The following is a 14798-nucleotide window of genomic DNA, read 5'->3' on the forward strand; positions in this document are numbered from 1 at the left end:
TTCTTTCAGAGAATGTGGGCGTCGCTGGCGAGGCCAGCATTTTATTGCCCGACCCTAGTTGCCCTCGAGAAGGTGGTGGTGGTGAGCCACCTTCTTGAACCGCTGCAGTCCGTGTGATATACTTCTTCGTAGCGGATTTTGGTACAACCGAGTGTCTCGCTAGTGGCCATCTCAGAGGGCGGTCAAGAGTCAGCCCATTGCTGTGGGGGTCTGGAGTCACAGATCGGCCAGACCGGGTAAAGATGGCAGATTTCCTTCCCTAAAGGACATTAGTGAACCAGATGGGTTTTTACGACAATCCAGTAGTTTCATGGTCACCATTACTGACACTAGCTTTTTATTCCAGATTTATTTATTTAACTGAATTTAAATTCCCCGGAGGCAGGGGCACATACAACTACATTCTGGTGGGATTCTCAAGGCCAGCAGCCCACAACCCATTTGAAAATAATATCAGGCCGGTCTTTAGCAAAATCAAAAAATTTAACAGACCCTTTTCCTAATATCCAGAATGCATCAGTGACCAGCTGCACACTAAAGTTTTCCCCATTCACAGAGACACGCTTTCTTCCCTCATCCCAGTCACACTACCCCTTATTCAGGAGCACTATTGCCCTATATAGTGTCAGCCTGTGGCTCAGTGGGCAGCACACTCGCCTCGGAGTCAGATGGTTGTGGGTTCAAGGCCCACTCCTGGGACCTGAGCACATAAATCTAGGCTGACACTCCAGTGCGGTGCTGAGGGATTGCTGCACTGTCGGAGGTGCCGTCTTTCGGATGAGACGTAAAAGATTCCACGCACTATTTCGAAGAAGAGCAGGGGAGTTCTCTCCGGTGTCCTGGCCAATATTTATCCCTCAATCAACATAACAAAAAAAAACAAACAGATGATCTGGTCATTATCACGCTGCTGTTTGTGGGAGCTTGCTGTGCATAAATTGGCTGCCGCGTTTCCTACATTACAACAGTGACTAACTTCAAAAAGTACTTCATTGGCTGTAAAGCGCTTTGAGGCGTCCGGTGGTCGTGAAAGGCGCTATATAAATGCAAGTCTTTCTTTCTATTCCTCCCCCGTTCAAAGCAACATCCGTGCCCCTCCCAGGAGCACTCCTGTCTGACCTGGTCCTCACTGTCACGCCACTGCTACCTCAAGCTACCCCTGCGATGGCCTTGTACAGTAAGCAGAAATTACTGATGTGGTTAAAAAAGAAACTATGGGGCTCAGCGCAGCACTGGCAGTACCTCACTGATGTGCCTTCAATAACCACAAAACTAGAAGTTATAGACTTTAACAAGTTGGCTTTTAATCACTAAGATCAGAGCTAACTACTCAACACACCGACTGGCTCACAGGAATGAGTCATACAGATCCTGAGATCTTTAAGTAAGAGAAGTCAGGGGCGGAGCCAAGAGCCAAGACCTGGAACCTTCCAGGTTAGTCAGGAAAGAGGAAGTGAAACTATACACCGTGTGGGGGAGGGTAATATACATGAGTGCAAAACGAATACAGGCAAGACAAACAGATTTCATTACATTCACCCCTTCTTTAGATTTAGTCCATCGGGGTGATGTTTCTTAAAAGTTGGTATAAGTGAGTCTGTCAGGAGGTTTTGCGGTTCTCAGTGATCGGCGCAAAGCCGGTTGGGGTGCCTCTAGGGGAGTGGATTCTGGTTCCTCCGCTGTCCGGGCCTCCGCAGTGTCTTCCAGGTTATCTGCAGTGTCCTCCAGGTTAAAGTTGGGTATTGATACCTCTGGGCGTCCTGTCTCTTTTTGGTGTAGGTCTTCCTCGGGTAGTCTCTCATCGTTCTCTCCGCTCCCCGAGGGAGCGAGGTCTTTTATGGAAACAGTGTCCTCTCGCCTGTCAGAGTATTCGATATAGGCGTACTGAGGGTTTGCATGGAGGAGCTGTACCTTTTCCACAAGGGGGTCCGTTTTATGGCCTCTCACGTGCTTCCGCAATAGTACTGTCCCCGGAGACGTCAGCCACGCGGGTAGAGATATGCCCGAGGTGGATTTCCGGGGGAAAACGAACATCTTTTCGTGAGGGGTAGCGTTAGTGGCTGTACATAACAGAGACCTTATGGAGTGGAGCACGTCTGGGAGGACTTCCTGCCAGCGGGAGGTCGGAAGGCCTTTTGACTTTAAGGCTAACGTGACAGCCTTCCAAACAGTAGCATTCTCCCTTTCCACTTGCCCATTACCCCGGGGGTTGTAGCTAGTGGTTCTGCTAGTGGCTATCCCCTTTGAGAGCAAGAACTGGCACAGTTCGTCACTCATAAATGACGTCCCCCTATCGCTGTGTATGTAGTTCGGCATGCCAAACATGCAGAATAGATTACAGAGACACTTGATGACCGTGGCACTGGTCATGTCTGGGCAGGGAATGGCGAAGGGGAAGCGGGAATATTCATCGATAATATTGAGGAAGTATACGTTACGGTCGGCAGAGGGAAGGGGTCCCTTGAAGTCCAGGCTTAGGCGCTCGAATGGCCGTGTGGCTTTGATAAGGTGTGCACGGTCAGGCCTGTAGAAACGAGGCTTGCATTCCGCACAGATGCGGCAGGCTCTGGTCATTGCCCTGACCTCCTCGATGGAGTGGGGCAGATTGCGGGACTTTATAAAATGGTATAGTCGGGTGACCCCTGGGTGACAGAGGTCGTTGTGGAGAGCCTGTAATTTGTCCGTATGAATGCTGGCACACATTCCCCGCGATAGGGCGTCTGGGGGTTCATTAAGGGCTCCCGGCCTGTACATAATATCATAGTCGAACGTGGATAGTTCGATCCTCCACCTGAGTATTTTGTCATTCTTGATTTTCCCCCTTTGTTTGTTATTAAACATGAAAGCCACCGACCGCTGGTCGGTGAGCAGGGTGAAACGTTTGCCGGCTAGGTAGTGTCTCCAGTGCCGCACTGCCTCCACTATAGCCTGTGCCTCCTTCTCGACAGAAGAGTGCCTGATTTCAGGTCCCTGAAGGGTTCGGGAGAAGAAGGCCACAGGTCTCCCAGCCTGATTGAGGGTCGCAGCTAAGGCAAAGTCTGACGCATCGCTTTCGACTTGAAAGGGAATGCTTTCGTCCATTGCACACAGTGCAGCCCTTTCAATGTCCTGTTTGATACTGGTGAAAGCCTCCCGAGCTTCAGCTGATAGTGGGAAGGACGTCGATTTAATGAGGGGTCGGACCTTATCAGAGTAATTGGGCACCCATTGGGCATAATACGAAAAAAATCCCAGGCACCTTTTTAAAGCTTTGGGATTGTGTGGCAGGGGCAGTTCCTTTAGGGGGCGTAATCGGTCAGGGTCCGGTCCAATTACCCCATCTTCCACCACACAGCCGAGGATACAGAGACGGGTTGTGTTGAAGACACATTTGTCTTCATTGTAGGTTAGATTCAGCTTTAGGGCAGTTTTTAAAAATCTCGCAAGATTTAGATCGTGGTCTTGCTGGTTGTGCCCGCAGATAGTGACATTGTCCAGATAGGGGTAGGTAGCTTGTAGTTTATTCTCGTCAACCATGCGGTCCATCTCACGTTGGAAGACCGAGACCCCATTTGTTACCCCGAAGGGCACTCTGAGAAAATGGTAGAGGCGTCCGTTCGCCTCAAAGGCGGTGTATGGGCGGTCCTCCGTTCTAATGGGGAGCTGGTGATACGCGGATTTGAGGTCGATAGTCGAGAAGACTCGGTATTGCGCAATCTGGTTGACCATTTCTGATATGTGGGGTAAAGGGTAGGCGTCCAGCTGGGTATAAATATTAACAGTCTGGCTGTAGTCAATTACCATCCGTTTCTTTTCGCTATTTTTAACTATGACTACTTGGGCACGCCACGGACTGGTACTGCATTCAATAATGCCTTCCCGCAGGAGTCTGTCCACTTCCGCCTTGATAAAGTGTCTGTCTTCCAGACTGTACCGTCTACTTTTGGTCGCTATGGGCCTACAGTTCGGAGCGAGATTAGCGAATAAAGAGGGCGGGCTGATTTTTAAGGTTGATAGGCCACAGACTGTGAGTGGCGGCTGGGACCCGCCATATGCTAGCGTGACACTTTCGTGGTGGCACTGGAAGTCCAGGCCCAAGATTACATTAACACAGAGTTCTGGCATCACGAGGAGTTTAAAATCCTTGTAGTCCGTGCCTTTTACAGTCAGTGTTACCACACAGTAGCCCAAAATGTCCAAAGTGTGGGGCTTAGCAGCCATAGCAATTCTGCTCCGTGTAGGGGTTACCGTTAATGAGTGCCGCCGTACCAGGCTAGGGTGGATAAAACTCTCGGTACTCCCACAGTCAATTAAACATTTTGTTAAATTCCCGTTTACCTGTATGTCCATCATAGATTTTGTCAACGGGTGTGGCCTGGATTGATCCACCGTGATCGAAGCCACTGTTGGGCCCTGGGCGGCCGTTGAGTCGGGAAAAGATGGCGGATCCCAAGATGGCGGCACGCACGAGGCGGTGACGGAGTTGGAAATCGGATTCCCCCTGCAGACTTTGCTAAAATGCCCCTTTTTCTTACATTTGAAGCATGTAGCGTCCTTCGCTGGGCATCGTTGTCTGGGGTGCTTGGCCTGGCCGCAGAAGTAGCATTTCGGGCCTCGAGACATTGCCGCTGTAGTAGGACTCCTGGGTGAACTTCTGTGTGGGGACTCCGGCGGTGTAGAGCTGGTCTGAGACCTGGATGGGAAAGATGGCTGATTCCAAGATGGCGGCCCGCTCGGCGCACACGAGGCGGTGAGGGCCGCATGGCCGGAAGAATAACAGTCAGAGTTTTTCTGGGCCACGTCCAGCGATCGCGCAGTGGCCACTGCCTTTTTTAAGTCCAGGACCTCCTTCTCCAGCAGTCTCTGCCGGATATAATTCGATTTGAGGCCCGTGATGAAGGAATCGCGGACCAATTCGTCAGAGTACACGTTGGCCGTCACGGCCTTGCAGTTACAGTCCCGGACCAAGTCCTTTAGGCCCTGTAAGAAATCGTCCATTGATTCCTCAGGTCGCTGCCTGCGTGTAGCCAGCAGATGTCTGGCGTACACTTCGTTTACTGGCCTCTGGTATTGGGCCTTCAGGATAGTGATGGCCTCCGTGTAAGAGGTGGCGTCCCAGATGAACGAATAAATCCGATGATTAACGCGAGTAGTCAGTAGACTCAGTTTATCTACCTCGCTAGCGGATGAGGCCCTCGCGAAGAGTTCGAAGCATTTGAGCCAGTGTCCAAATTGATTTGATGCTTCAGCAGAATGTGGATCCAAGTCCAGACGCTCTGGTTTTAGGAGTCGACCCATCCTAGTATTCTTTAGTGATTAAAATTGATGTGCCTTCAATAACCACAAAACTAGAAGTTATAGACTTTAACAAGTTGGCTTTTAATCACTAAGATCAGAGCTAACATCTCAACACACCGACTGGCTCACAGGAATGAGTCATACAGATCCTGAGATCTTTTAAGTAAGAGAAGTCAGGGGCGGAGCCAAGAGCCAAGACCTGGAACCTTCCAGGTTAGTCAGGAAAGAGGAAGTGAAACTATACACCGTGTGGGGGAGGGTAATATACATGAGTGCAAAACGAATACAGGCAAGACAAACAGATTTCATTACACTCACCCAAACGCAAGAGAAGACAGTGACCGCTGCCAAGCTATTTGGCTCGAGAGCCATCACAGCACAGGCAAATCCTGGCCTCGCCTGATGGCCAAAGCCGCCTTTGCAGCAGTGAGGACACTGGCCAACAGTGAGGAACAGAGTCTGGGCTGGTACTTCTTTTCACCCCCCCCATCCTTAGCCGAGGGGCAGTGAAGCCATTCGAGCCCCCACCAATACCTCGAGTGAGATGAGCTACTGCAGCAGAGACCAAGGATGGAACCACCGATCTCCTGCTCTGTCCCAGGTAGCGTTTCTAAACCCATTGCATCAGGGAAGCTGTAAACTTAACGCTAAACGAGCTGATCCATCTCCTGGTCTTTCAGTTGCTCCACAGGAATCAGCGCAATACAGCTGGCACCATCTAACTAAAGCTAATGATTTTGCTTCATATTCAAATGCATCATCCCTCCAACCTCCCCCAGCACAGCACCAGGGCCCTGCAGCACTTAATGCTGCTCCTCACATCAGCCCGCCTTCCTGCAAACGTTGTCTGATTGAAACATGCAACTGCACCAATAGGAAAGCTGGTCTATGATTCAGAGCAAAAAAAAATACTGCGGATGCTGTAAATCGGGTATAAAAAACCCCAGAAAATTATGGAAATAGTCCGCAGGTCAGGCAGCATCTGTGGAGAGAGAAACAGAGTTAACGCTTCAGGTCAATGTTCTGGCGAAGGGTCATCGACCTGAAACGTTGCCTCTGTTTCTCTCTCCACAGATGCTGCCTGGGACCTGCTGAGTATTTCCAGTATTTTCTAAGATTGAGAACATATCGTTGAGGAACAGGCTAAGCGAGGACTGCTTCACCTCACATTTCTCTCCCACGCTGGCCGTTTTCTTTACCACTGGTGCATCTCCCGTTGCCGCTGCGGTCCCAGGGCTTTCGCTCTCCGTCAGGTCCACGATAAGCTTCTGCCTTTCCTGTTCTCCGGGGACCAGCACTGTGCAAAATATTTCAAGGCTGGTTAGCACCGTCTCTGCTTACAACACCCCCGTTAAACAAGCGATGTCCCGAGGTGAATTCCACTCACCTCGAATCCCCTTGGCCAGCAGTTGCTCACGAGCAAACTCTGTGACGACGGCACATCTAGGAGAGAGAACACAGAGCGGCAATTACTGCAGCGCGTGCTTCAACCCTCCCCTCACCGCCAGTCCTCAAGGGCGCGACTCCTGCTGGGGTACAGCGCCACTGAGGCCTGCAGCCCTCCAATACCTCAAACAAGCAGTGCAAGATCTCATCCTTTTGATTATTAATACTTTTATATATATGAAGACAATCATAATTAGCTTACAAGGCAAAGTAACCAGCTTAGCGAAAATAAAAACTAGACGAGCAATGGTACACTGAAAACATTGCAGCAGCACCCTGGAAAAGGGCAGGGAACTGCTCAACCGTAGCAAGAACTAGACTGATAACGACATAGAAACCAGACAGATAGAGAAGAACGTGCAGAACCAAGGTTAGAATCAGATATATACAGCACAGAAGGCCATTCGGCCCATCGTGTCTGCGCCAGTCAACAAAGAGCTATTCAGCCTAATCCCACTTTCCAGCTCTTGGTCCGTAGCCCTGCAGGTTACGGCACTTCAAGTGCATATCCAAGTACTTTTTAAACGTGATGAGGGTTTCTGCCTCTACCACCCTTTCAGGCAGTGAGTTCCAGACTCCCACCACCCTCTGGGTGAGAAAAATTCTCAACTCCCCTCTAATCCTTCGACCAAAGGTCTTGAAATAGTTTTAACTGCTGTGAAACATAGAAGATAGGAGCAGGAGCAGGCCATTCGGCCCCTCGAGCCTGCTCCGCCATTCAATGAGATCATGGCTGATCATCCAAACTCAGTACCCTGTCCCTGCTTTCTCCCCGTATCCCTGGATCCCTTTAGCCTTAAGAAATATATCTAACTCCTTCTTGAATATATTTAATGAATTGGCCTCAACTGCCTTCTGTGGTAGAGAATTCCACAGATTCACCACTCTCTGGGTGAAGAAATTCCTCCTCATCTCAGTCCTAAATGGCTTCACCCTTATCCTTAGACTGTGACTCCTGGTTCTGGACTCCCCGGCCATCGGGAACATCCTTCCTGCATCTAGTCTGTCTAGTCCTGTTAGAATTTTATAAGTTTCAATGAGGTCCCCTCTCATTCTTCTAAACTCCAGCAAATATAAGCCCAATCGACCCAATCTCTCCTCATACGTCATTCTTGCCATCCCAGGAATCAGTCTGGTGAATCTTCGCTGCACTCCCTCCATGGCAAGAACATCCTTCCTCAGATAAGGCGACCAAAACTGCACACAATACTCAAGGTGTGGTCTCACCAAGGCCCTGTACAACTGCAGCAAGACATCCTTATTCCTGTACTCGAATCCTCTCGCTATGAAGGCCAACATACTATTTGCCTTCTTAACCGCCTGCTGCACCTGCATGTGTACCTTCAGCGACTGGTGCACAAGGACACCCAGGTCTCGTTGCACTTCCCCTTCTCCCAATCTATTGCCCTTCAGATAATAATCTGCCTTCCTGTTTTTGCCACCAAAGTGGATAATCTCGCATTTATCCACATTATACTGCATCTGCTATATCACCCAACCTGTCCAAATCATACTGGAGTTTCTCGGCATCCTCCTCACAACACACACGCCCACCCAGCTTTGTGTCGTCTGCAAACTTGGAGATATTACATCTAGTTCCCTCGGAAAAAGACCCATTTATTCCAACTCTTTGCTTCCTGTCTGCCAACCAGTTCTCTATCCAAGTCAGTACCTTAACCCCAATTAACTTTACACGCTAATCTCTTATGCAGGACCTTATCGAAAGCCTTCTGAAAGTCCAAATACACCACATCCACTGGTTCTCCCTTATCTATTTTACCAGTTACATCCTCAAAAAATTCCAGTAGATTAGTCAAGCATGATTTACCTTTTGTAAATCCATGCTGACTTTGTCCGATCCTGTCACTGTTTTCCAAGTGCTCTGCTATTACATCTTTTATAATGGACTCTAGCATTTTCCCCACTACCGGTGTCAGGCTTACTGGTCTATAATTCGCCGTTTTCTCTCTACCACCTTTTTTGAATGGTGGGGTTACATTAGCTACCCTCCAATCCATGGGTACTGTTCCAGAGTCTATCGAATGTTGGAAGATGACCAGCAATGCAACTACTATTTCTAGGGCCACTTCCTTAAGTACCCTAGGATGTAGACCATCAGGCCCTGGGGATTTATCGGCCTTCAATCCCGTCAATTTCCCTAACACCATTAGTGAAGAAATACAAAAAACAAAGGGAAGGTCTGGGTAAGGTCAGGTGACATGAGAGACCCTATGGAGACAGAAAGGAGAGTTAAGTGTCAGCCAGTGAGAGGTCCATCGGTTTGAATTGAAAGTAATGGTAGAAGAAGGGGACCCCAGCATTGCTTCAGTTTAGAAGATTGAAGTCGAGTTCGGTAAATTCAGGGAGACACGCGGAGGTGGAGACGGGCCAGAGGGTGCAGACAACTTTCTTTTACCCAAGGAATAACAGGGTAGTAGAGCTCTTCACTGTACCTTGTAAACTGCTGCTTAAACTTCAGCAATTGTATTAATCCTTGCTTGTGTTTCACTCACTGCTACTACTACTGGTCAATGTCAAATCATTTGGAATAGAGGTCCCAAAAAGGGGGATCCTCACATCAGTTCTTTTGTCTTTTTTTGACAAGTCTCATTCCCAAATGCTGGAAGGCTATGGCAGGGTGCGACAGCCAACCCCGACCCCCCTCCCCATGTGCACATTTCCCAACCAGAGGCGCCGGACAGCAATCGGGACAGGAACCCTGGTCGTTTCACCCCGACCAAGCCCTGGATTGTTGAGGCCTATTGCTGCATTACACCCAGAGACTGGATAACAGCACAGAGCTGAAACGGAGGACCTCCTGAACCATCAGGGAGCCCAGGATTGGTTTATTTATTGAGTGACAGTGCTGTAAGTAACCCCCCTCTCTCTCTCACAGTTATTTTCTCCTCTGCCCTCTTTTCTGGTTTCCCTGGAGAATACATCAACAGTCACCATAAAGGCTTCCTGGCTGCAGACCTCCTCTATGCTCATGGGGTGTCCTGGAACTTAAGATATAGGAGCAGGAGTCGGCCATACGGCCCCTCGAGCCTGCTCCGCCATTCAATAAGATCATGGCTGATCTTCTACCTCAACTCCACTTTCCCGCCCGATCTCCATATCCCTTGATTCCCTTAGAATCTCTGTCTTGAATATACTCAACGACTGAGCCTCCACAGCTCTCTGGGGTAGAGAATTCCAAAGATTCACCGCCCTCTGAGTGAAGAAATTTCTCATCTCAGTCCTAAAATGGCCGACCCCTTATCCTGAGACTGTGCCCCCTAGTTCTAGACTCTCCAGCGAGGGGAAACAACCTCTCAAGAGTCTGCAATGACAGCAGGACAACTATTGACCACTTTAAAATCCTCATTAATCTTCAGTTCCTTGCAGGGCCTTGTCCCACGACCCAGGCTGCTCCTTCTGTCCCAGCTTGCCCCCACCATCAGCTGAGCCTTCATCCACCACTGCCCCGTGCACTCATTCTCTTCCTCAACCTTTCTGTCCCGCTACCTCTCTCAACTTTCCTCACTGACTTTGCTTTCTGTCATGTCCCCAACTACTTCTGCTTGCTGCTCAGTGCTCACTGCTCTCCGTGAAGCACCTCGGGACCTATTCATAGAGTCATAACGGCACAGAAGGAGGCCATTCAGCCCATCAAGTCTGTGCTGGCTCTCTGTAGAGCAATCCAGTCAGTCCCACTCTCCCGCTCTATCCCCGTAGCCCTACAAGTATATTTCCCTCACATGCCTAGCCAGTCTCCCGTTGAAAACATTGAGTGTCTCCGCTTCCAACACTTCCGTCGGCAGCAAATTCCAGGTCCTCACCACTCGCTGTGTAAAAAAGTTTTCCCTCACATTGTTCCATGAAAGACCCCTGTTTATAAATCTAACTTGTTCTGGTAACTCGCCCCAGTGACACAGTTGAGATTTAAACTATTTTACACTTCCATCTACAAAGAGGGCAGAGCTTTAGTCTGCATCCAGCCCACGGTGCACCTGACCCGAGACAACGTATGGCACCATCCTTGATCTAGCTTGTAGAAATACACAGCCTTCCTCTTCACCCCCGATCCCATCCTCCCAAGACAAGGGATACCAGACCCCGCAAATGAATAATGAGGATCCGATCGGAAGCAAATTGCACGAGTCAAACACTGGTGTCTGCTCAAGAGTTCAGTATCTGAATGTTACTTTGTATAAAGAGACTAACGTTCCCCCTAAGCTGCGTATCGATCGGGAGGTCCCGCACAGGCCGCTCACCAGCTGTGCCGCTGGAAGATACCGCGCATCCGCCGCGCGGCACATTTCAAGGGAACATTGAAAGACCCTTTTAAAAACGGTTCAAAAGAACTCCAAGTTTATTTATTTTTTTATTCATTCACAGGATGTGGGTGTCGTTTACTGCCCATCCCTAATTGCCCTCGAGAAGGTGGTGGGGAGCCCCCTTCTTGAACCGCTGCAGTACTTCTTAGTAGCGGTGTTTGGTACAACTGAGTGTCTTGCTGGGCCATTTCAGAGGAGCAGTTAAGAGTCATCCACATTGCTGTGGGTCTGGAGTCACATATAGGCCAGACCGGGTAAGGGCGATAGATTTCCTTCCCTAAAAGACATTAGTGAACCAGATGGGTTTTTACGACGGTCACATTACTTTTTATTCCAGATTTATTTAATGAACTGAATTTAAATTCCCCAGCTACCGTGGTGGGATTTGAACTCACGTCTCCGGATCATTAGTCCAGGCCTCTGGATTACTAGCCCAGTGACATAACCACTATGCTACCATACCCTCAACAAATAAATCCATTCAACAAGTAAAGCTCAGCGACTTCGTGAGGGGCCTATTGGCTTGGACAAGTGACGACCAAGATCAGAACTTATAACGGCAGAAATACAGCCACAAACTGGGGACTATTTGGCACCAACTGTGTGCAGTAATTCAGCTTTCTGAAACTGGCCCGCAGTGATCCTGCAAACTCAATATCTACAATGTCAGTAGAGCTCGCTATTTAAAAATAACTGAAAGAAAAACGAGAGCAAAAGAACATTTAACCTTAGTCCTTTGTAACAGTTTAATCAGGGTTCGGATAGTGAGGCTCTCGATGTTAACACATGTCCAGAGCTCCAGTACTTACGTTAGATCACGGTTGAACTCCTGCACAGGATTGTAAAATACTTCATTGGCACTGGGGAAGATAATCTCTGCCTTCCCCTCATTTATAACTGTCTCCCCATTCTTAATCCCTGGGGATGTTTCACTATTTGGCAAAGGGTCCGATGCAGCCTCCAAAAGACTGACATTGTGGCACTGATCACCACCATTGCTTCTGCACGTCAGGTCTGGCTCTGCCTGCGACTCCTCTCCCGTTTCCATCGCGCGGCGTTCCCCTGCGGTAACGTGAAGGAGAGACTCTGCCCGTACTGCTCTCCTCGCCGCAACCCTGACCGTACTCAGAGTGCGGTGAATTAAATATCTGACCTGGAACACGTTGCTCGCCAGCGTAAAGCAAGAATTCAACCCGTGGTCATTCAACTCTGGGGAAAGCAAAGAATAATACATTAGAGAAAAATTAGAATGAAATACTGTAGGGGACAAGATCTTAAATATAACATCAGCAACGAGCATTTATATTCCCTTAAAGTAAAAGGAATGGGAAGAACTTGCATTTCTATAGCCCCTTTCACAATCTCAGGACGTCCCAAAGCGCTTCACAGCCAATGAAATACTTTTGAAGTGGAGTCACTGTTGTAATGTAGGAAACACAGCAGCCAATTTGCGCACAGCAAGCTCCCACAAACAGCAATGTGACAATGACCAGATAATCTGTTTTAGTGATGTTGGTGAAGGGATAAATATTGGCCCCAGGACACCGGGGAGAACTCCCCCCTGCTTTTCTTCCAATGGTGGCCGTGGGATCTTTCACATCGGCCCGAGGGGGCAGACGGGGCCGCGGTTTAATGTCTCATTCAAACAGCAGAAGTTCAATGTTTGAGGTCCGAGAGAAAATGGACACTAATCCAAATGGCACTTTATTCCTTCTTCCAATTTCATGTCCCAATGCCACTCAGCAACTTTTCACCGGCACGATGCTGCAGTTTCCCCAGATTATTAGCATCAGTTAATGTTACCCGAATACAGAGGAAGAGGGTAGGGAAGAGATTGCAGAAAGGTAGGAGGTTGGCTGCCTGTCCTAATACCGTGCAGTGGCTAAATAACATTAGGAGGTTGGTCGTGTGGTGTGGGAGCCCCGTGTAGGAGCTTGCAGGTCGAGGCGGAGAACAGGACAGCGGGAGGGGATAGAGCTGGGGAGTGAGAGAGGTGATGGGGCCTGAGGGCGAGGCACAGATGCACTGAGTATGTGGGGAGGAGCAGCTCTTAGCACGGAGCAGGAGGAAAGGCAGAGGTGCAGAGGGCAGGAATGGAGATTTAGGCACGGGTACTTGGCAAATGTGGGAGCAGGAGAGGTGTGAAAGAGAATACCCTACTTACCCAAAAGATTTTAAAAAACTAAACAAAGTCTCCAGCAGAAAGCTAGAAACGTGTTATTTGCCTTTTTAGAAGCGCTTAACCAACTTAACGTGGCTCTCAGTCACTGCTGGGCACACAGGTTTGCATTACAAGGAGGTGGGATTCTCTAAAGATTATCCCCCTATTATTTCTTAGCAGTAACGGGAGCCAGAAGAGGCCAAGTAGATCTGAGCTGGTGAGCAGAGCCCCGCCTACCCTGGAATGGGAGCTAGGAGGTAAGCATACATTGAATCACACAGCACAGGAGAAGGCCATTCAGCCCATCATGCCTGGTAGGGCTATCCAATTAGTTCCACCCTCCTCCTGTCCCCATAGCCCTGCAACAATTTCTCCTTTATAGTTACACATGGTTTAAAGGCAAGATTCAGGTGTGACAAACAAAATGGCATGACAGGAAGAAATAAACAGGAAAAAAATGCATATAGTAACAGGAAATACTGGAAATACTCAGCAGGACATGCAGCATAGGTCAGACTTTACACAGGATATACGACACAGAAACAGGCCATTTGGCCCACCCAGTCCATGCCGGCGTTTATGCTCCACTTGAGCCTCCTCCCGTCTTTCCTCATCTAACTCTATCAGCGTAACCCTCTATTCCCTTCTCCCTCATGTACTTGTCCAGCCTCCCCTTAAATGCATCTATACTATTCGCCTCAACCACTCCCTGTGGTAGCGAGTTCCACATTCTCACCACTCTCTGGGTAAAGAAGTTTCTTCTGAATTCCCTATTGGATTTCTTGGTGACTATCTTATATTGACGGCCTCTAGTTTTGTTCTTCCCCACAAGTGGAAACATTCTCTCTGTATCCACTCTATCAAAACCTTTCATAATTTTATAGCCCTCTATTAGGTCACCCCTCAGCCTTCTCTTTTCAAGAGAAAAGAGACCCAGCCTGTTCATCCTTTCCGGATATGTATACCCTCACATTTCTGGGATCATCCTTGTAAATCTTCTCTGCACCCTCTCCAGTGCCTCTATATCCTTTTTATAATATGGCGACCAGAATTGTACGCAGTACTCCAAGTGTGGTCTAACCAAGGTTCGATACAGGTTTAGCATAACTTCCCTACTTTTCAATTCTATCCCTCTAGAAATAAACCCTTGTGCTTGGTTTGCTCCACAAATAAACTCTAAAGCCTGCACATCTGCCAATGCACTTTATTATGGTTATGTTTATGTTAATGTATTACAAGCCAAATGTATGTTGAATGTTTAAATGTCTTAATCTAAATGTACACTCTCGGGAGCCGCAAGCCTACATTTCGTTGTACTGCACTTGTGCACTAACAATGACAATAAAAGTTGATTATTATTATTATTGTTAACCTGTGTCACTGCTTTCAGTGATTTGTGTATTTGTACTCCGAGATCCCTTTGCTTCTCTACCCCACCTAGATTCATTTTTTCCATATTAAATATAGAATTAATATTTGAAAAGTTAAAATAGAATTATTTGAAAACATTTAAAATTAAAAATAGAATTACTGTAATTTGAAACCATTGAGATAAATTAAAAATATAGAATTAAGTTAAAAGAAATTAATATAGA

The 14798-nt window shown here is 48.2% G+C and overlaps 1 protein-coding gene across 6 annotated transcripts in view; it reads right to left on the reverse strand.

The window, feature by feature from the left end:
- trmt1 (tRNA methyltransferase 1) overlaps positions 1 to 14798 on the reverse strand; it is a 37969-nt gene that overhangs the window by 17859 nt on the left and 5312 nt on the right. The window contains exons 1-3 of one of the 6 annotated variants that reach the window (XM_085971826.1): positions 11852 to 12242; positions 6665 to 6720; positions 6441 to 6574 (exon numbers count right to left, since the gene is read on the reverse strand). The exons of 1 other annotated variant lie outside the window; for it this stretch is intronic. In XM_085971826.1, coding sequence (XP_085827952.1) covers positions 6441 to 6574; positions 6665 to 6720; positions 11852 to 12090 — 429 coding nt within the window. In that variant the 5' untranslated portion in view covers positions 12091 to 12242. Of the gene's footprint in view, positions 1 to 4317; positions 6301 to 6440; positions 6575 to 6664; positions 6721 to 11851; positions 12243 to 14798 lie in introns of those variants that run through there. 4 more of the 6 variants (XM_085971832.1, XM_085971829.1, XM_085971825.1 and 1 more) reach the window with 4 other exon arrangements.

The sequence above is a fragment of the Somniosus microcephalus genome, chromosome 31 (genome assembly GCF_052327205.1).
Source record: "Somniosus microcephalus isolate GS21.2 chromosome 31, FLI_Smic_1.0, whole genome shotgun sequence".
NCBI classification, from domain to species: Eukaryota; Metazoa; Chordata; class Chondrichthyes; order Squaliformes; family Somniosidae; genus Somniosus; species Somniosus microcephalus.